The sequence below is a fragment of the Capra hircus genome, chromosome 6 (genome assembly GCF_001704415.2).
Source record: "Capra hircus breed San Clemente chromosome 6, ASM170441v1, whole genome shotgun sequence".
In the NCBI taxonomy this organism is placed as follows: Eukaryota; Metazoa; Chordata; class Mammalia; order Artiodactyla; family Bovidae; genus Capra; species Capra hircus.
In genome coordinates, this window is record NC_030813.1 from 98,687,504 (window position 1) to 98,710,760 (window position 23,257).

General features: G+C 40.1%; 2 protein-coding genes across 2 annotated transcripts; one reads left to right on the forward strand and one right to left on the reverse strand.

The window, feature by feature from the left end:
• On the forward strand, positions 1–4,687 carry MRPS18C (mitochondrial ribosomal protein S18C). Its single transcript, XM_005681850.3, is given in 7 exon segments — positions 1–80; positions 83–142; positions 893–945; positions 2,843–2,926; positions 3,925–3,982; positions 4,427–4,486; positions 4,571–4,687. Coding segments are annotated over 7 exon segments (429 nt in total). The 5' UTR covers positions 1–43; the 3' UTR covers positions 4,648–4,687.
• On the reverse strand, positions 6,494–22,466 carry FAM175A (family with sequence similarity 175 member A). The gene is made up of 9 exons (XM_018049680.1): positions 22,357–22,466; positions 18,897–18,987; positions 16,953–16,989; positions 14,213–14,279; positions 12,129–12,322; positions 11,148–11,267; positions 10,089–10,173; positions 7,588–7,702; positions 6,494–7,214 (listed from the first exon to the last, which is right to left on the reverse strand). The coding sequence occupies exons 1-9, from the start codon at positions 22,441–22,443 to the stop codon at positions 6,778–6,780; spliced, it is 1,233 nt and encodes a 410-aa protein (XP_017905169.1). The 5' UTR covers positions 22,444–22,466; the 3' UTR covers positions 6,494–6,777.

Genomic DNA, 23,257 nt, shown 5'->3' on the forward strand with positions numbered 1-23,257 from the left:
GACGTTTTTGGAAACAGGAAAGGAAAGGGAGGAGCAAGGAACTATGGCTGCCGTGGTAGCTCTTTTTGGTGGGCTAGGGAAGAGAAGTTTACGCGTTTCCCAACGGCTTTTGTCTGCCTCACAAATCCCGGGACTCGTGCAGGTAAAGTCTCCATAGCCTATGCTTTTTCGTAGCATTGCAGCCATTGGTTTAGGTCTAGTTAGGTCGTTGGAGTCATCGCTGTTAGCTAAAGGACGCTGGTGTTTAGGCGATTATTTCTCCAAAAGAAGTGGGCATCTGTAATGGCCCCTATTTTAAATGACTAGTATTTTAAAGCTGAAGAGGGCGTGAGATGTCGTCCAGTACAGTGTTTTAACGTACGAGGAGCGATTCTCAAAAAGAGGCAGGGACTCCCCCAAGATCTTCAGGTAGACTTGGTAAGGAAGGAGCATTTTCAGAGTCACCTGGGAGCAAATCGAAGATATCCTAGGGCCCCAGATTAGGGCGAAAGTGTGACATAGGCCACGGAATCTATCACTTCTGCACTTTTATCTGCTTTGTGCTTTTTTTGTAGTCTGTTTTCATTTTCCCTTTGGTATGACAGTGCCTTTCAGTTTGCATTAAAATCTGTCCTTACCCACGGAGAGAAGGGAAAATAAATTTCAAGAACAGGTGAGAGGTTGTATGGCTAGGGGTATATATGACCTTTTCCCAACGCCCCAGAAAGCGTTTTTATCCTAAGTCCACCACTGCCTCAAACCTAAAGGCCCTTTATTTTACTTTGTTAGTAATAATGAATATAAACCTTTTACATTGTGTCCCTTAGTTCATCTTGCCTCAACAGAAACACAATCTTTCCTTAGATGCTGCGCTAACAAAAAATACTTTGTTGCTGTTTCTTTTTAATTGCAGTGCTGTGGAGAAGTTGTTCACAATATAAACAGGTAACCAGCAGTGAGGACCTGGTAAGAATTTTTTTTCTTCCTTTTAATAAGGTATTTGCAACTAAGACCAGATTATGTCTTAGCTGTTTGAACAGAGTTCAGCTGAAGGACAATCAAGATGATAATCATTAATCTGAGTTTGAAAATTGTAATTTATTGATGAGTAGTCACTTAAGTGAACTTTGAAGTAAGAGAATTCCTAGATTGTTAGCAAGAAGCATGACTTCTGTAACACCATATTTTTCTTTCTAGATATGTGCTTTGGGAATTTTAAAAGGTAGTTTTGATGCATGCTGTAATTGCAGGAAGTCCAACAAAAGGGTTGTACAAAGTTTACCCATACCTTGACTCCCTGTCCTCATTTCAAATTCAATTCTATTTTTATCTTAGTCATTAAAGGTTTATGTCAGGACATTAGTTTCTTCTAAACTGTAGATGTATGTTTTTTATGGATTTCAAGTACTTAGTATTGGATTTAGGCAGTATAGCTTTTCTTGCTACATACAAAGACAATTTGATACTAGTTAGACCACATAAAGGAGAAGGAAATGGCAACCCACTCCAGTATTTTTGCCTGGAGGATCCCAGGGACGGGGGAGCCTGGTGGGCTGCCGTCTATGGGGTTGCACAGTGTTGGACACGACTGAAGCGACTTAGCAGCAGCAGCAGACCACATAAAACACATAGAGAAGGAATAGTCATTACACGTGAGTTGAATGTAAGTTGAATTAGGAACATTTGAGGAATTAAAAGAAATGAAAGAACTCCTCTAGTCCCTTTGAGCATCCATCTTGGTCATCTAACTCACACCATAGTCAAGAGAGTAAATGAAGTTACCAGAGCTTCTCTTTAGGTCCTTAAATCCCAGTGAGACTCTCATGAAAGCTAAGGGTTCCTCAGAAAAAGGCACAGAGCCCCATTTATTTGAAGTTTTGAGTACAGCTACAGGGGTTCAAGACTTCAAAGCCATTTCTAGATTCAGAAGCTGTATACTGGAGACACCTAAAGTGATTTTAGGACGGAGGCCTTGTGATGGAAGCTTTAGAAGCAGTAGTGAACAAAGAAAAACCAAAAAGGCTGACACAAACTTATAAAACAGTCCAGGACTTTTAAATTGTTATAAAACAATTTTATACTACTATAAAATTGTAGTAAAGAAAAACAATAAACCTGCGTAGTGTTACAGTAAGCTGTGGAGACACTGGCGCTGGTGGACAGAGGTAAAGAACCCGCCTGCCAGTGCAGGAGACATAAGGAGACGTGGGTTTAGTCCCTGGGCCGGGAAGATCCGCCGGGGGAGGAGATGGCAACCCACTCCAGTATTCTTGCGTGGAGAATCCCATGGGCAGAGGAGCCTGGTGGACTACAGTCGATGGGTCACAAGGAGTTGGACACGATTGAAGTAACTTAGCACACACATGGGGGCACTGTCTTTTTGTAACACAAAAATATCAGTAAAACATCTGGAGAAATATAGGAGTGGATTCAGAGATTATACTAGTTTAAGAATTGCATATCTTATTTGTTGTGCTGTTTTTAAGTATAAGACTTTTTAGTGACCTAACAATCTGAGCAGAGCATTTTTAATCACTTACTGAAGATTTTTTTTCCTCCTATAAACCCTTTTCCCCCCAAAGATTGTATTTTTCAGATTCGTCCTCCATCAATTAATCCCTCCTTAGCCAAACTAAAACAAGATACTTGTACAAAATATATATGAGTACACTCAAACTTTAAAATGGTATTTTTCAGAAATAACTGTTTTTCTTTTGTAAGCCGGACTGTTATTCATTTTAACAGTAAGAAAGGTACAGCTAATCCCTTGGAGAGATTTAAATGTGGTACCCTAAGATTTTTTTGATTCAAAGTTAACTCAAAAAACATTATCAGATTTTTGTTTTTTTTTTCTTTATGCTAGCCTATTCCAATGGAAAATCCTTATAAGGAGCCTCTGAAAAAATGTATCTTGTGTGAAAAACGTGTAGATTATAAGAATGTACAGGTGAGATCTGGTTTTACTTCACTGTGATACTTGATTTGGGACTTTTGCTCTTTACAGTAGAGAACCAAGTCAGTTTTTATAATGGGCTTTGTGTAGGGGTGACTGTCTCAGCAGCTTCAAAACTTCAGATCTGGTTATACTTGCATGTATAAGGCATGTGTTTTATTCAAATCGGAACCTCTGGGCTGTCCTTCATTTACTCTTAATCATCTCAGTGTTTCTTGTTTTTTCCTTTGTCCCAAACCTCTTAACAGTAGCTCCCTGTGGCAGTGATTCTAAGTCGGTGGAGTTGAGTAGTTAGGGAAAAGCTCCTGTGTTGAAGTTGATATCTGTACCTCACCACCAGTATCACTATTTTGAATTCATTTTATCTGTTGTCGAGTGCTCAGCAGATTAAAAGTGGCAAATTTGGAAAAATAAAATAAAAGTGGCAAATTTGGGGGAGAAGATGGTATCGGAGTTAAGTATACTGACAGTCGTATACAGTGATAGCTTCTTTGGTGGGAGAAAACCCAAGAAACTGTAAAATGCAAGTATTCAGATTAATAAAACATAAGTAACAGCAAATGGCCTGATATACCTGTACATCTTGAAGACCTCACTGTAGTCTGACATTATGGGATAGTCTATCATAACAGTTGGAATGTTCTGTACCTTGGCATAAGCAGCAGTGCTTTAGAAAAGTTATCTGTGGAAAAGTGAAGAAGACAGCTTTAGCACTGAAAGAACATGCTCATTAATCTGTTGTATAGACTTTTTTTTGACACACTGGGGAAGAGATGTTAACTTTCACAATTACTTTGGTTATTTTAAAGATGATCTGTTAATAGAATGAACATAATTCAGTGTTTTTATTCATATGTTTGAAGTTTGTCTAAGATTTATTAATAAGCCTTTTATAGCTTGAAGGTGATATAAGGTGTTTTGAATTATACAAGGTTGAATAACAAGTGTATTAACATAAAATTTTTTTCCTTTCCAAATACAACTCAAACCAGCTTTTATCCCAGTTTATTTCTCCATTTACTGGATGCATTTATGGAAGGCACATAACAGGTATTTCGTTTTCTATTACAGCAACTTAAATGTAGATAAGCCTACTTCTGTTATTTAAAAAAAAAAAAACTGGCAGATTTTCACATATTGCCACAAGTTACTATTAGACCAAAAACTATGTGTACTTTGAGAAAGTCTCTTCTGAGGCCAAAAGGGTAATTATTTTGCATATCTTCTTATACTCAGTTAACTATAGGGTGACAACATGTAGAGAAACTAGGGGCCTATTGCCTACAGGCCAGATCAGATCTGCCACCTGCTAAATAGCTAAGTTTCCACAAGTCTGAGCTACAAGAGCAGAATTAATGACGACACAGACTGCAGCCCACAAAGCCCAAGATACTCTCAGGCTCTATACAGTTTTCCAGCCCTTCTGTGACATAATTGCCATGCATTTTGAATATTGGTATTTTTTTATGAATAAGAAAGTATTTTCTTTCATAGGTCTTTGTGGGAAGAAACAAAAAGAAATCACAAAAGCAATTAAGAGAGCTCAAATATTGGGTAAGAGCATCCAAAACACTGAATTATGCTAAACAAGATTTTGCTCATTGTCTTTTGTGAAGAACTTTCACTCTCTCTTCACAGGGTTTATGCCAGTTACCTACAAGGATCCTGCCTATCTCAAAGACCCTAAAGTTTGTAACATCAAATATAGGGAGTAAATTATATAAAGTTATCATCAATAAACGTATTTTGCAATAAGTGGTTGTGTGGTGCTAATACTGGCTCAAACTATAAGATTTAATAACCACTGAGTAGAAAAACTAACAGGCTAAATCTTGTGAAACTATAAAGTATTAAGTTTTTAATTCTTATAGTAATTTGGAATCATGAGGAAAGTGTTTCAGGAGTGAAGCTTCCTCTTCATATCAGAATGTTCACTAGGGTAATCAGATTATTTAAAATGTTAATACTTGTCACATTTACACACACATATATTTTAAAATGTTAACACTTGTTACATTTAACATACACATATATTTAAAAAACTGTTACTGTGGGGTCTTCACCTAAATCTGGCCCTCCCAAACAGTTCATTCAACACACTACAAACATGGCAGGGCCGACTTGTACTGGAACTTGACTTTATGCCCAGATTCTGTGTTGTAAACAGGATTGTAGAGTATGGGTGCAGGACAGTGGAATGCTTATGTAATGTACAAATCCCACAGGACAGAGTGTAGATTTGAAATTGTCAAAGATTTCCTAACAAGCAGGTAAGTAAGCTTGATTAGGACCAGGCGTCTTCTCTCTGCGGAGATGTCACTTGGGGATTGACAGTGGACCCAACACTCAGCTCTGGGCTAGTCTATCATAAACTAGTAGTGTCCTCTACATAAGCCGATCCATAGGCAATCTGTGCTATGTCTCTTATTCCAGTAATACAAACAAATCCCCCAAAGACAGAGAATAATGAGAAAAAAATGTCTTACAAGCATTGTTTTTTCTCTTTTTCATTCCCTGAAGGATGGGAAATCAGCTTATTTTAAAATTAGGGTTCGGACAGAACCCTATTTCTTCTCCTGTCCTGCACTTATGTAACCAGTAAAGCAATCCCAACAGCAACTCATGATTTGCACACATCATCCCAGGTACTATGTGGGCTCCATAAGCACCCCACAGTAACTAATGTATGTTAACACATAAATAAAAGATGGCAGCACATTCATAGCTAATATAAAAAAAAAAACATCACTTAGGAAGTCACTGATGGAAGAGCAATGGTCAACGTGTGGGTTCAGCATTCCACCTGGACAGTAAAACATGATGTGTCTTCCTGGGAAATTCAGTTACAGAAAAGACATACAAAAACCAGACCATCAAAGTGCTCTTAACCAACCTCCACTTAACCAACTCACTGAACAGGGGCTTTACATCCTCCTTAAAAACCACATGGAAGCCCACAACTCTTAACTGTTGAGTTCTGTATTACCAAGAATTATTTTGTCGCCAGACCTGTGTCAGTTCTGTTTTTGTACTGATGAATATAAGCATTAAAAAGTTACTACTGCAATGAAAACCAAGTAAACTTTGAGACCTGATTAAAGACAACTAGCATTTAAAAAAAGTCAAATTAGGTGTGGTTAAGACAAACAACATTGGAAATGGGAAATGAAAAAACCCTAGTAGCATTTTGTACTTAGGCTGCTTTGCAGATTTCTTTAAAGAATCTAAAACTGGGACTTACATAAGTAATGGGTGTGATTTACTTAGGAACTCCAAGTGTTAGTTGCTCAGTAGTGTTCGACTCTGTGTGACCCCATGGACTGTAGACTGCCAGGCTTCTCTGTCCATGTAATTCTCCAGGCAAGAATACTAGAATGGGTATTCTTCCCTTCTCCAGGGGATCTTCCCAACCCAGGGACTGAACCCAGTCTCTCGTACTGCAGGCAGATTCTTTACCATCTGAGGTACCAGGGCCAGGGAAGCCCAGGAAATCCAATACATCCATAAAAATGTTCCTGGCCCTACAAAAGTTTGACAAATGAATATATATTTCTGCTTTAAGTTAAAATGAAATCTCTGTGATAGACACCATCCACATTTATTTATATGTATCATTTGAGTCCCACTTAATGGGCTTTTTCACCTAACTGAACAAGTGCTGATCCAAACACACTGCATTACCAGGCTTGTTCTGTACTCAAAGATTCTGGACTGATTCAATTTAAAGTATTTTATAAAATAAATGCACTAGAACTTCCCTATGTGTTACTGCAAAGAGCTGAACACAGTAAAAAAAAAATACATTTGGCTTTCCCCTTCAGCTGTCTCCTTTGGGCCCCAAAGCATCAGAAGGTAGGAGACTGTGGATATTCACCAGAACCCTTCATTCTCTCCATCTCTTCATCAGTTTCTGGGCTGCTCACTGGGGATGCTTTTTCTTGGTTACTACTATTAGTATATGTTTTAGAGGGTCTGTTCTGTATCTCTCCCAGCCGTGACTTCTTGAACTGCCACCCATCATCCATGTCTGAGGCTTTCCGCTTGGTCACCGGCAGGGCACTACGAGCTGGACTTGCTTCAGGAAAGTCTGTGTATTCCACCATTAAGGTTAGATTGTGGACCCCACTGAGAGGGTGGGTGGTAGTACAGCTACTTCCAGAAATGCGCCTATTTTTCAAGGAGATAACACATGAATGGAGAAGTTCACAATCCGGAAAAAAGGTCCGTAAAGCTTGACAAAGCAAAATGTTCTCCTGAGGGTCTTTCTGGACATTCTTCTCTCCTAAACAAGCAAACAAACAGTTCAACATACGGGATCTGTACTACAAAGCTCCTGTATTTAATTGTAGGTAAAGTCAAAAGGACTTTAAAGAATTCTACCCGATTACCTAAATTAAGAAAAATGGTAATCCCAAATTTGTATGTCACACTATCCTAATAGGAAATTAAAGTTATATTTCTTAACATCAAGATAGTATAGCTACAGTAGTACCATGTTCCTTGTTGGGTGGGTTTTAAGAGTATTAGAAGATGATGTTTTTAATCCCCAGCTGGCAAGTTCATCAGTTAGTGCAGTCACCTCATCCATAATTCCAATCAGTGAGAATTTTTCTTTAAAGCAAGGAACATAGTGAAAATGTGAACTTTCTACTTACGTGTTGCTTGCAACTGTGCTTGTTTTCTTTTTTTAATTTCTCCTTTTAATCTGTTTACATCATTTAGTAGTTTTTCTACAGCTCTCTCACTGTGTTCTACTTTTTCACATATACTCTGCAAAATAAAATAGTTTAAGGGCATAGCTGAAGTTCCAAATTGTTACTACAGTCTAGGTTCACAAACAATACGAAATCCTTCATAGTATATAACATTGATTATTCCTCTTTAACATTTTATTTTGCAGTTTTCTGAAGGAATAAGTTCCCACTTATACAGTTCTATCATTCAAGTTATTTCCTAGATAATACAGACAAGATATTTAACTTGCTTTGAAACATTTTGAGATGCATAGTTACTGCAAACCTAACATTAAGAAACTAACAATAAGTATGAAAAAAAGTAAATTGTTTTACAAAATAAAACTACTGACGATTTTAATTCCTGTAAAACTTGTTGAAATGCAGAGTGGTCTTAATGTGTCATCAGTTTTTTTTAAGTACTAACACCCTTTGACTCAGTGATTTCATTTTGGGAATATATCTTAAATAAGAAACAAAAATTTATATATGATGATAGTTCTCAGTATCAGATCAAAACAACTAATTTCCAATTACAGTGCAGTAAGCCTGTTTTACTGCATACCTTGTGGCACTTCTACCCAGCCTACTTCTCATGAACTTGCACACCCTGCCCTTAAGAGTTCTCCAGTAACCTTTCACCAACCTGACCCAAGCAGAAATACTACAACTGCCAACTGGCAAGTCCCACTCTCTCCAACAGAAGAGGTCTAAATGCAGAAGCTGTAGGTTAGCTGCTCCCTGGTCAGCCAGTGGGTGAGTAAACAAGATCGGCAGAGACTGTGAAGGAACCCAGCGTGCAGACACAGGAAGTCCAGATGGCATCCGAGCTCCTGGTTCTAGTTCCTTCCTAGGCTCAGTGACCTGTCGTCTCTCCCCTCACAGACCTCTCCGTTCCCTAAATTAGCCCAAGTTGGTACTTTTAACATAAGAAGTCTAATATACCACTCTAAGAAATATACTATTAAAAGGAACTAAAATATGAGAAATAATGATACATCAAATAAAAATCATGACACACATTTCTGTCCCCATTACTGTGCACAGGATGAAAGCGCGTATGTGTTAGGGGAAAACTGAAGAGTGTGACGAAGTGCAAACAGTGCAGTTACAGTGGTAAGATTCTTGACGCTTCTCTGTTTTCTAAAGTTCATATAATGTAGTTCATATTTTGAAAAAAAAAGCGCAATATTACTAGTGTGTAAAATGCATTAACCCCGTTTCTCTGGGTGCGCTGTACTGATGAGGACGGTGGCCACGGAGCATGCTACTCAGATCCCCATCTGCAGGAAGCACAGCTGACCGGTGGCTCCTGCTGCTATCCTTTTAGTTCTACTGCTGGTGTGCACTTAGGTCATGCTCCCCCTGGGCCTCTCTTAGCCAATGACTGAGCACAGTGAGGGTATGAGTCTATTTCTATAGGACACCTTTGCTCAGACTCTGCATCACCTGGCTGAAGTTTTTCTGGCCGTCGAGTCCACAGCTCTTCCTACCCCCTTCATCCCCCTTCCCCTGTCTCCTCTCTCAGGTGTCAGACTTAACATGGCAAGTCTCCCTGCCACTCTTGGGCTCTCCCCTGTATTCTTCAAAGGCCTAACAAGCCACCTGCACATCTGAATGCCCATGTTGGTGTCTACTTCTCAAGGGACCTGAGTGGACACAGTGAGACGGCTCAGTACTGTGGCAGACTGTTTTGTTCTCAAATATTTGCTTCCCTTTTTATCCTGTGAAAGGGTCATATATCCCTGCCTACTACCATGGCAGCCTCTGGCCAGTAAAATGTGAGTGGAGGTAGGTGACATGCCAGCTCTGAGCAGAAGTTCTAAGAGCTGCTGTGAATTCCCACCAGCTTTACTGCTCTTTTCCCTTTGTCATGAGATGAACATGTCCCACGTAAGGGCTGGACCCCAGAATGAAGATGACGTTTAGAACAGAAGCAGAGATGCAGCCTAGACACAATGTGAATCAGACTGAACTTTTATTTCTGTCGATCACTGAGATGGAGGTCTTCATTAATGAAGCTAAACTAATACAAAAACTTATGTCTAGTCAGCTATGAAGCTGTCCCTAAGTATATATTCAGTGATCAATGTGACATGAACTCTGTACGAGATTTTTAAAATGTTTTAACTGGAGGATAATTAACTGCTTTACAATGTTGTGTTGGTTTCATCAGCCATATGTATGTGCATGTCCCTTCCCTCTTGAATCTCCCTCCCACCTCTCCACCCCCATCCGACCCTCTAGGTTGTCCCGAGCACTGGGTCCAGCCCCCTGTTGCACAGCGACTTCCCGCTGGCTATCTGTTTTGCATGGTAATGTGTGTGTGTGTGTGTGCTACTTTGTCCATTCATCCCACCCTCTCCTTCCCCCACTGTGTCCACAAGCCTGTTCTATAAGAGATTTTTAAATGTTTAACTTACCTTTAATTCATCTTGTAAAGAACTGTACATTTCATTTATCTTCTGCACCTCCTTTAAAGATCCGTCTTCTTTAAAAAATTCAGAGCTATAAAAAAATTACCATTTCTTCCAGGCAAATATACAGAATTCATTTTAATAATACAATGAAAAAACTTCTTTGTAGTTGAGGAACAACAGAAGATTGTTTTTCTTGGTTTTGCAGGGATCACAATTTTGTGAACCTATTTGTATACAGCAAAACCAACCAGAAAACCTAGTTCATCTATTTTCACCTCAGCAAACTTTTTAGCCTCCTAAATACTATTTCCAGGACTCAAAGGAGAGGTTAAGTGAAAGCAGAGAAAGACTGAAGGAGATGGGTAGAGGACGGATCTGTCTTGGCAACGCCATCTGTCAGTTATCTTACTAAGTTCAAGTCATCATTGATTGAAAAAAGCAACATTACATATATATAAAAGAAAATTCCAAGGCATGTTTTATAAAACTCCCAACTGAGATAAATATAAAACTTTGTGTCTTAAAATCAATGAAACATGGTATTCAATTTCAGTAAGGCACTGTTTAAGCACTATGGGAACACAAAGATAAATAAAATCGAGTTCATTAGTCTCATAAAATTTACATTTAGTAAGTACCCTACAGTACCAGTGTTGTGATTCCTGCCATTCATTATTCCCTTACTGCTCACAAAACTTACAGCTCCAACAGTGTGAGTCTTGACTAAAGCCTCATTTTTTAAGTTTAATATACAATCTAATTTTTCGCCTTTATAATCTGAACTGCTGCCTTAGAAAATTATTGTTTTGGGGCTAGCTCCTTATTCTAAGAGTAAATATGTCACAATATGTAGGCTGTACACTACCACCCCCTTTTGTATTTGACAAATGGACAGATGCTGGAAGGAAATACAGAGAAGTTAAATCGTTTACTTAAGTAAGCTTGAGTAATGTGGCCATTAGTCAGTTTTCCTTTCATTTTTATTCTCTTGTGTAATAAAAAATTAACTTCAAAAAATGAGTAGGAGTTAAGTTTAGTGGGAAAGCAGTTGGGGAATCTCACCTGTGTGTTTTTACTGCTCGACTGAAACCAGCAGATGTACAGGAACCAGATGTAGTTTTATAACCCAGCTGTTCGGACATGCCCAGATTGGCCACCACTAAAGGTATCCTATGAAAAAGTCTGAAGAAATAAAAATTTTAAAAATAAATTAAAAATAAAGTGAAAAACTAGCATCTAGTTATTAGTATAGACTACCTTTTCCTACAAGATTAAAAAACAAACCCCACCCCTTACTACTTACGCAAGAAAAAATTTATTGATTTGAGACAAATAGCTTTTAAAAATTGTGAGATGTGCATAGTGTAAGATTACTGTGTGAAAAAATACTTTAATGGCTATTTTAACTGATCACCACACGTGAAAATAAGGTATTACCACTGCGATTCATCCTATCTTTCATGAATTACTCTTCACTGGTACTCTGTGAACTTCATTTTCATACTCTATGAAAATGCTGTCTATATTTCCTGTGGAGAGTCCTATTAACTCATTTTGGTGGATCAACAAGAAACACTTTGTTTCCTGGCAGAGGTCAAGAGAAAAGCTGCTCAGGTACACAGGCTTCAGTTCTACATTATATTCCTTAGCAACTGATACCTAAAGCATGCGTATTTTTTCCACCTTGTGGCAAATAACAGCAAATTCTCAGTGTCAGAAACTCAAGTCATCATTCCACTGTTGTTTAGTTGCTAAGTCGTGTCCAGCTCTTGTGACCCCAGGGACTGTAGTCCACCAGGCTCCTCTGTCCATGGGATTCTGCAGACAAGAATACTGGTATGGGTTGCCATAATGGACTTCTAATTTCCTCATCCGACCTTCATTTTCCTATCTATAAAGAACCGATGTTAAAACAGACCAAAAAGAATCACTGTGACAATCTAACGCCAATATACGAAAACAGTAAGCCATAAAAAGTACAATGAAAATACTGAGCGCATTTTTCTGTTATCTGAAAACAGCCAGTAACTGGCCCACATTTACCCTTTCTGAGGCTTATATAAGGCGTGCTCCAGTCGATGAGTAGAGCAGCTTTCTGTTACTATACTTGGTGTTAATAACAGAAAAACAAGTTCCTGGCTTGAAAGATGCTGCTGTAAGTTTCTGTGAAGCAGTCTCTCTCTAAATGTCATGATCTGGTCTGAATGACGTCGCAATTTGTACCAACCAACCACATCCTGAAAGAAATAATATATCAGGTGTATACCTTCATGGTTACAATTATTATGTGTCTTACTGTCATAATTAAGTAATGAAACTGACAATCTTAAAAATGGCTTAATATTCAGCAAGATTTGGGGCCTAAATAATCAAAACATACACTTAAGAATATGCTTTAACCTTATACATAGTGTGCAAACTGACTTGCAGTTATTAGTTCCCATTCAGTTAACAGTGCTACAATTTTATTCAATATGGATTAAAGGAAAAATTCTTAACTTCCTCTAGTTCTCTTACGGCATTTTATATCTTAAATCTTAATCTTTAGTCAAAATTTAAATGAAGAAAATGTCAATGAAAACCAATTAACTTCCTGTCTGGATCCTTGGTTTGCTAAGGAAGTAAACTGAAGCAAATAGCTTTTAATTGACATTTATACAACAGGCATGTTATCACAGATTTCGTTGCAAGATTAAGATCATATGAAAGGGTTTTGTAAATTATAACATGCTAAACAAATGTGTAGTATCACTAAACCTTTTTCTTCAAACTGGAAAAATTATCATTTACTGGAAACAGTACTAAAAGAGAAAAACAACCATTTTGGAGATCTCTGACAGTTTCAGCAACTAATTTTAATGTTTGAGTGTTTAAATTGAGAAAATTAAAATTACTTTTACTTAAAAACTAAAACATTTTTACAAGTACATTTTTTAAAATTTACTTTTAATTGAAGGATAATTGGTTTACAATGTTGTGCTGTTTTCTGCCATACATCAACATGAGTCAGCCACAGTTATACATATATCCCTTCTCTCTGAAACCTCCCTCCCACCCCATCCCACCCCATCCACCCCTCTATGTTGTTACAGAGCCCAGGTATGAGTTTGCTGAGTCATACAGCAAATTCCCACTGGCTATCTATTTTCAATATGGTAGTGTATGTTTCCATGTGACTATCTCCATTCATCCTACCCTCTCTCTCCTCCGCTCCCCTCCCCTCCGTGTCCGTAAGTCTGTTCTCTGTGTCTGCGTCTCCACTGCAGCCCTGCAAATAGGTTCATCTGTACCATCTTTCTAGATTCCATATATATGCATTAATATACGATATCTGTTTTTCTCTTTCTGACTTACTTCATTCTGTATCATAGGCTCTAGGTTCATCCACCTCATTAGAACGGATTCAAATGCATTCCTTTTTATGGCTGAATAATACTGCATTGTATACATGTACCATAGCTGCGCTATCCATTCATCTGTCGATGGACATCTAGGGTTCCTCCATGTCCTAGCTATTTCCAAGCACATTTTTAAATACCCAAATAAAATTGGAGGAAAAGCTCAAACACTTTCAACAAGCGATGCTTTTTGAAAGAAACTTCTTTTACTAAATCTACTTTTATTCTCGACTAAGAGATCAAGAAGTTTTAAGGGGAAATAAGCACCAGGAAAAAATGTTGTCCTTGGACAAAAATGTTTTTTGATCATTCAACAAGTTTTAACTGAACACCAAGCAGGCTGGGGAGGATCCAGATGGGGTGCTGTGTGGGAAACCATCCCTGCAATAGCAGAAACTAACTGTAGCCATGGGAAAGGACAGCAGTGGCGTGAGTCCCTAGTGATAGCGGTGTGGGAAGGGGCATGGTGGGGATGGAGAAAAGGGAGACACTACGTAAGCCAGAACAGCCAGGAGGAGGAGAGAGCATGATGAAGACTCTTAGTGACTAGCCTTGCTTTCAGAGAAACCCCTCTGAATTTCTGGAAAGAACAAGTCTTTCCTCACCTGCTTTACAGAAGACTTTGTGAAGACAAATGCTGCTTGAAAGTTCTGTCAAAGTATTACACATTTTCAGGAGCTTAAAATAATACGTATAATACAAAAAGAGAAAGGGTAAATCAGGGAATACCTTCTTGACATTTGATAATATTTTCTTCAGCGCCTGCTCATTTACTTCACCAGAAGAATTATAAAAGCTATAAAAGACAAAATTAAAGGCGTTTGAAATAAACTAAAAATATGATGATTTTCTTGGCACTTTTAACTTTAGTTACTCCTAGCCCGACAACCCAACATTCATAGACTTACTTACCTGTTAGATGAAGTTCTAAAATAAATAGGAGAGAAAGCTCTCAAATGAACAGACTTAAAAGTGGTAGAAATATGTGGTCCGTAAGCAATTAAAAAGGAAAAGGAATGGAGAAACTTCAAGGGGTAAGTATGGGCACCACATTTTTTTTAACCTAAAACAAAACAAACTATCCATTAAATACAGGTATTTGTAAGTTCACATAGCTAGTTCACAATTTACATACTAAAACTTTTTTTTACAATAATGACACATACCAAAGAATGTGTAATGAAGCAAATCAAAAAGAAAACAATTTATTCATTGCTAATTCCAAAAGCTAAACTTAAATTAACTGAAGTGCTTTAGGAGTTGGTTAATTTTTGGGGGGGACAGGGAGGGGATAGGTATTAGTTTAGTGATCTCTGTTCTGTAGCTGGAATGTTAAATATAGATAGGAAATGTAGGGAGAAGTGAAAAGTATTTCTACAAGATTCTAAAGCACTGACTTCCAGCTTTCTTTCCCCTCCGGGGCTGGGAAATATTTTCCTCCTTTTTAACTTCCATTCCAAGATCAACAGTATTCTTTTCGATGATGAGATACTGTTATGCCAAATTCCTGACAAATACAATTCACTGTAATAGGCTTTTACTGGTAACTCTAATCTGCACACTGAAAACATTCAGCTACGTAAAAGTGAAAAAATATCTCCTAATAGGCAATATACTTTTTCAACTTACAAAACAGACAAAATAAAGTGTTCTACCTCTAAAGAGGAACAGTTCAACTCACTGAACAGACTCTTCCATCTCACCTATTCATTCCAACATGAAAAATCTAAATACAAGAGTTTATTCCTGTGTTTTCTCTAGGATGATGCACTTCTGAGCTTCTCAAACTGGGGAACAAGGCAACATACCAGAGTGTAAAACAAACGGCAGGAAAACAGTGTACATCTCCTGTGCAAGCACTAATTTATGTGAAGCTTTTGGGAAAGGGGGCATTTTTAAAAATAGAAGTGCACTGTGCAGCAGAATTCAAGGTAAACTGCTTAATTTTTTTTAAAGTGACTTTCAGTTTCAGGCTTCAATGGGCTGTTTTCCGGATTTCTGAGGTAAGAGAATCAGTATATTTCAGGAGAAAACATTAAAAAACAATGTATCAGAGCAGTGTTGATAAACCTGTGCTGTAAAAAGGCCAGAAAAGTAGATACCTTAGGCTTTTCAGAACAGTCTGTTACATTTGTCCGTCATTTTAACTCTTAAAAAATATGCTATTTATGGAGGGCCACATAAAAACAGGTCATGGGGCCACAGTTTGCCACCCTGCATATCAGAATACAAAACTGAGTGCTAAGGCTTATCCAGCTCGGATTCCATGTGTACTGAAAGACTGTTTTTAACACGTGTACCTGTATCATTTAAAACAAGAGAGAAACAGTACAGCATGCTGTAGGATTAGAACTTAAGAAATCTGGATTCTTCTAGTTTTGCTCTACTGCTAACCTGTTACTTATTCCGTCCCCTGCCCCACAATTCTGTGAACCTAAAAGGCTGAGGCATGGGTTCCTTATCACTGGATCAGACCGCGTCCTCAGCTCTAAGACTCTTAAAAGCTGGTCTAATTATGCAAAGTGGTTGCCAGGAGATACCGAATCACTTATTTTTTTTTTTTTCATTCTCCCTCCTTAATCTATTCCTGCCCCAGAGTTCCTCAAGAAAGTACTCTTTATGAATCTCCACCAAGAATCCCTCATTCAAAAGGTATTTTCTCATACCCATTGTATATCAGGCAACACAGCGGAGCTGTGCCCCTTTCTAGTACAGCAGTTTAAGACCACACTAAGCCTCCAGCGGTGTTTCTCACCTTCACACTCTGCTCCACCGCAACTCTCACACAACCTCAGAAATGGTGCATACAGTGTGACTCTAAGACGTTCACGTACTGTTTACATAAACCATAAAGCTGTTTCACCAAAACCACACCATATTGTTTTATGATTATAGTGGCTTACTTTATAGAAGTTCATTGATTTGTGTACTTTTCTATGTATTATAAACCTCAATGAAAAGTTTTTAACAATATCACAGCCTATCAAGACTAAGAGTACTACTACTATCTGTAGGGTTAAGAGTGTAGGTTTCCACCCTTGAAAAACAACAGGAAGCAGGTTAGATAAAGAACCTAACCAGTTAATAGACAAAAAGTAACATTAAAAAAACAGAAGTGAGGCAAAACTGGAATAAACAGATAGGAAAAAAGGGCTGCTGCTGATGCATGAGAACACGTCACTGAGTTTATAGCATGTGATCAGGTGATGGGGGGGAGAAGCAAGAGCAATCCTCAAGGCAAATTGGTGCCTGGGAGAGGCAGTGAGGACCAGCTGAAGGAAGCAGATAAACACAGAGAAAGAACTGTTAGACAGGGCCAAAATGAAGAGGTGAATTTTCAGGTATTTAAAAAGTATTTTAATCTGTACCACCATGTATAACTTGTAACTAAGATACTTTGTTAGTTTTAAAGATTCACTTGCAGATAATAATTTTCACAATGGATTTCTGACTTGCTCTTACTACTCACCTAAAAAGCTGATAGCATGAAATGTATTTCTGAATGTCTGGAAAAAAAAAAAGAATGTTTAGTTATGATTACATTAATGATCACTTGAACAACATATATCAAGCATTTCATGCCAGGATTTACATTACTGTTATCTCATTTAATCCTGACAACAAACCCACATGATAGATGTGATTATTCCTTCCATTTTAAAGATGAGGCAACAGGCGGAGAGATTAAGTAGTTTACCCAAGCCACTGGTGGAGCCAGAATTTCAACCCAGAGCCTCACTTGGGACTAAAATCCTACATTCTTTCTAACTAGGTTTAACAATGGCTACACAAAAGACAAAGTCACAGTTGCTATATTCACTGAGTTCTGAAATGGTAATGCTCCAATTTTACCCAACTGATAAAAGTAGCTGTTAAAGGAATTATCTGTTATTCCAACTGGTTGTTTCACAAAGGATTTGTCAGTGTTAATTGTAGACTAGAGAAAAAATGTTCAACATCTCTTAAGAGGTGAATTTTATTCTCCTGTCTGTAGAAATACTACATCTAAATACATCTGAATTCTGGTAGTTGCAGATGCTGTGCAAACATTAAATTCTATCATATGAGACATCATTACAGTTCACATAGGAAGCAATTCATGTAAGAAGTATCAAGATGAATATGGTGTTTCCTCTATCATTCCAAACTTTCAGATCCCTCAAGATTCAGTAGGGAACAGTGAAAAGAGTGAAAGACTCACATATGATCACACAAGACAATACAAGCTCTTCTAGGCACCCCATCTTTCTGTGTTTGTCAGAGAGCACTTACAGGATCACTGTAACAGTCATCACCAATCTCTCAGACAGTTCCTGTGACGTGTCTTCTCCTTGGGGAGATCCTAGCCAAACTACCTGAAATTTCCTTAGTCACTTAAATCAAAGACATCAGTTTGATTATGGAGAATTTGTGAGTCTTCATCTATATGAGAAAACCCAACACCAAACTGCTGTAGAAGAATCTTTCAGGTAAATATCTGCAGGTTGTACTTTTTTCACTTATCAAACTGGTGAAGACTGAAAGATTTGATAATACCTAATGGTGATATGGCAATGGCACCCCACTCCAGCACTCTTGCCTGGAAAATCCCAAGGACGGAGGAGCCTGGTGGGCTGCAGTCCATGAGGCGGCTAAGAGTCAGGCACGACTGAGCGACTTCACTTTCACTTTTCACTTTCATGCATTGGACAAGGAAATGGCAACCCACTCCAGTATTCTTGCCTGGAGAATCCCAGGGACAGAGGAGCCTAGTGGGCTGCTGTCTATGGGGTCGCACAGAGTCGGACATGACTGAAGCAACTTAGCAGCAGCAGCAATGGTGATAAGGCCCAACCTATGGGCTTCACTGGTGGCTCAGAGAGTACAGAATCTGCCTGCAGTGCAGGGGATCTCAGTTCAATCCCTGGGTCAGGAAGATCCCCTGGAAAATGGAATGGCAACCCACTCCAGTATTCTTGCCTGGGAAATCCCATGGACAGAGGAGTCTGGTGGGCTACAGTCCATGGGGTCTCAAAGAGGGCTGAGTGACTAACACTCCAGTTATTTAACCAGTAAGTTTTTTTAGCTCTCATCTTCCAAATTTTCTGCACCATTTTACATTTTACTCCAACCTGTTTTACTTTTTCTCTCTTGCTTATTCCTTCTTTTGCTGGACCATCTTCCTGCCACTTACATGTACGCAGGAACTATGTTTCACCCTTGTCTCCCGACACTAATCTTAATCTGCTTCCTATGTCTCACACTGTTTCTTGCTTTAGGGTATAGCCATATCTTTAAGAAATGAGCGCGATATATTGTTCTAAAATTTGCCTTTAAAAATTCTTATCTATTCCTTAACAACTTAAAAGTAACTTATGCTGATCCCTTTCAGCATAAACTATCAAAATAGGAGACACAGAAATAAGTGACTCACCAATTGTATAAATAACTTCAACATCATCCATCTGGGAATCAGTGATGCTGTTCTTGGCTTCACCTTTCACTTCCCCAAGGAGAAAACCTTCCTAAGAGGATAAGAATAAGCAGTATATGGAAAACACCAATAGGATTACCATTCAGTCACTTAATTAACCAGTATTTCCCAAGACTTTTACAACATGGGTAAGTGTGTGCTACCAACAGGGGCATACTCAAAAGACCAAGGGCACTTCAGTTTACAAGGGACACATGACCAGTTTTAAGAACACCGGTAGAAGAGACTGTAAATACCACTCTGACTTTAGCACTCTTGGAAGCACAAAAGACTTAAAGCCAGAAATGAGAGCACAATGTTTAGGAAGGAGGAACAGCACAGTTAGCCTTAGAAAAGACTCCCGTTTGTAAGTGAAAGTCGCTCAGCTGTGTCCGACCAGCTGCGTCTGACACTTTGCGACCCCATGGACTGTAGCCCACCAGGCTCCTCTGTCTGAATTCTTCAGGACAGGATACTGAAGTGGGTAGCTGTTTCCTTCTCCAGGAGATCTTCCCAACCTAGGGATCGAACCCAGATCTCCCACATTGAAGGTGGATTCTTTACTGGCTGATCCACCAGGGAAGCTCCATTTGTAAGGAAAGCTTACAAAGAGTCTGCCTGCAATGCCAGAGACACGGGTTCGGTCCCTGGGTTGGGAAGATTCCCTGGAGAAGGAAAATGGCAACTGGCTCCAGTTTTCTTGCCTGGGAAAGCCCATGGACAGAGGACTCAGGTGGGCGACAGTCCATGGGGTCTCAAGAGCTGGACACAACTTAGCGACTAACCCACCACCCATCTGTAAGGAAATCATCATAGGTAGAAGGAACAGTGCCAATAACCGACCATCCTAAATGACCAGGGGCATCAATGGCACAGGCTTCTGAGAGTCAGTGGTGGCTTCTGCGCTATGAAATGACACAGGGTGGGCTTTTTAGATTAAGAACCGTGCTCATAACTAATGAATTGGAAATCAATATCAGAGTCTGCTTTATAAAAGAGGAGCTTGGTTCTTTTTAAGATGTAGGCATTTTGCCACAACAGCAGTGACTTCTGTGAATTTCAGAGAATTCAATTATTTCTCTTGGTACATTTAGAGACAAAACGTGCTTGACAATGAATATTTAATCTTTATAATTAGTTAAGACTATTTTTAAAAATTCATTAAAAGAAGAATGCAAAACAATGTTTCCACCAGGTGAGTCTTCATTAGAATCAAAGGGGAACGATCCACAATCTACTCTCTAGTGTTCTAGGCAAAGCCCTGGAAAAGAGACAACAGAAGACAATACAACTACCCAGAAAACCACCTTTCAAAGGCTTTAGGAAAAAGATCTGAGAAGCAAAGCCCTAACAGTATGGTACTTTGCAAGTGCTAATCCTTTAAGCTACACAGGATTAGACCCATTCTGTTTATATTTACACTAAGATATTTGAAGATAATTTCCACAACACACGTATTTTAAATCATCATGTATTTGCTCTATGCTAGGTGTTAAGCTACAATGTAATTTAAATTTGCATACATGAAAGCTATCCATTCCAACCTTATTAGTTAAGTTGCTCAGTCATGTATGACTCTTTGCGACCCCATGAATCGCAGCACGCCAGGCCTCCCTGTCCATCACCAACTCCCAGAGTTCACTCAGACTCATGTCCATCGAGTTGGTGATGCAACAGCTCATCCTCTGTCGTCCTCTTCTCCTCCTGCCCCCAATCCCTCCCAGCATCAGAGTCTTTTCCAATGAGTCAACTCTTCACATAAGGTGGCCAAAGTACTGGAGTTTCAGCTTCAGCATCAATCCTGCCAATGAACACCCAGGACTGATCTTCTTTAGAATGGACTAGTTGGATCTCTTTGCAGTCCAAGGGATTCTCAAGAGTCTTCTCCAACACCACAGTTCAATTCTTCAGTGCTCAGCTTTCTTCACAGTCCAACTCTCACATCCATACATGACCACTGGAAAAACCATAGTCTTGACTAGACGGACCTTTGTTGGCAAAGTAATGTCTCTGCTTTTCAATATGCTGTCTAGGTTGGTCATAACTTTTCTTCCAAGGAGTAAGCGTCTTTTAATTTCATGGCTGCAGTCACCATCTGCAGTGATTTTGGAGCCCACAAAAGTAAAGTCTGACACTGTTTCCGCTGTTTCCCCATGTATCTGCCATGAAGTGATTATTAGGATTGCGCCAAAAAACTATTTTGGAAGAGACAAGCCTTTATTACAAAATGAAAGGCACAAAATTTAGCAGAAATCACAAAGCTCCGAACAGTACAATATTCTCTAAACCCTATTAGCAAGTTACTAAGCACCTCCCTGGTGGCTCAGACGGCCAAGAATCTGCCTGCCATGCAGGAGGCCTACGTTCGATTCCTGGGTCAGGAAGATCCCCTGGAGAAAGGAATGGCAACCCACTCCAGTATTCTTGCCTGGAGAATACCAAGGACAGAGGAGCCTGGCAGGCTATACAGCCCATAGGGTCGCAAAGAGTCGGACACCACTGAACGGCTAACACAAAACACTTACTCTTTATGACACTATTTCTCGGGCTCAAAGTTTTACAGTGGTTTTTAGTTTCATAATTGGAGAAGGAAATGGCAACCCACTCCAGTGTTATTGCCTGAAGAATCCCAGGGACGGGGGAGCCTGGTGGGCTGCCGTCCATGGGGTGGCACAGAGTCGGACACGACTGAAGTGACTTAGCAGCAGTTAGTTTCATAAACATAAAAGTTAAAAATAGGCTATATTTTAAAAACCTACTTCACTACTTAACTTTATCTAGAGGTTTTGAACCTAGGCAAAGTGTGAAGTCAGCATTTAAATATTTAATATTGGAGGTTATACTTAAATGTTTATAAGCGAAAGCTGAGGCCATAGCTTAATAGATTTGACACCAACGCAAACAAGTCAAGATATACATCTTCTCCGCGTACTAAGACTGACGCCAAAATAGCCACCGGTGGCATCATCCATCTTTCCTTTACAAGCCATCCATTTGAGCAAAGGTGCCCAGCTGCGGCTCCGCAAGGGAAACACCGAGTTGTCTGGGAAAACCACGGTCGGGAGCGAGGAGCAAGTTAACCCGCAACGTTCCGAGCCGCGGCGGGAACGCTGTGTGAACTTTCTATTCCTTCACGGCCGAGTTCGACCAGAAAAGGGGGACTGCCGAGAGACACGGGGGCGTGCGGGGCACGAAAACGCAAACACTGGTTGCTAGAGGGGAGCTGAACCTGGAGAAGAAATCTCTAGGACCTCCCGGGAGCGAGAGAAGGCAGCTCCACGGCAGAGAGCCTGGGCGTCGGCGGCGGCGGGAAGCCCACGGGCGGGACCCGAGCAGCGTCGGCCCGGAGGTCGCCCAAGCGCACGGGGTTGGGGGGCCCCTTCCGAAGCGACGCCGGATCCCGCCCCCGCCCTCGGCTCACCGTGTCCGAGTCGGTGTTGAGGTGCTGGAAGGCGAGCGCGCCGAGCACAAACCCAGACAGCACCGCCGACGTGCTCTCGCCCTCCATGCTTCCGTCGCCGCCGCGCGGCCCCAGGGGGCGGGGCGTGGGCGGGGCCGAGTGAGGAGGCGGAGTCGCGCCAGGAGGCGGGCCTACGCCTGCGCAGTGGCCACGGCGCGCTCCGCCGTGCCGCGGACCGGCGGGCGAGGCTCGGGCGCCCTCTGGTGGGAAGGCCGCGGCGAAGAGGTTGTGACGTGCTCAGGTCCGTCTTTCTGGGTGTTGGGCAACTGCTCTGCCCAGGGCCAGGAATAGCGCCTTAGTAGCACTCAGGGGCCCAGGCATACAAACGAAAGTATGGAAGATGAAAACAGCTGACAGAATAGAAGCATTGCCTAGTGGCATAATATCACAATGGAAATGCCACGTTTGGAGTTTTCACAGAGTCAGATGCTGTGCTTTACTATTTGAAACTTCTAGAATACTAAGGACAATGTCAGAGAATGTCTCTTCTAGAACTCTCTAGCAGTGTTCCATGTCGTGGAGTGAGGGAGAGGGATGGATTTCTTTGAATGTTTGCTTTAGAAAATTGAGGACTCAATTCAAAGAATCTGCAGACTGTTTAACCTTCTTCTGACAAGTTAGTGATAGTTATAAACATGCTGATCATTTGATAAGGGTGCTGCAGAAACCAGTAATTAAGAAACCAAGCACCACAGTCAGAGAGGTGGAGAACTCAGGTTTATTACGCTGGCGGGCCCAGAGAAGTTAACACTCCAAGCTCTGAGCCCCGAGCAAAGGGATTACAGAGTTTTTATACACAAACTATAGTGGGCATCACTAGCTGCTAATAGGCTGGTTTAAACTAAGGGGTTTTGCATACCCG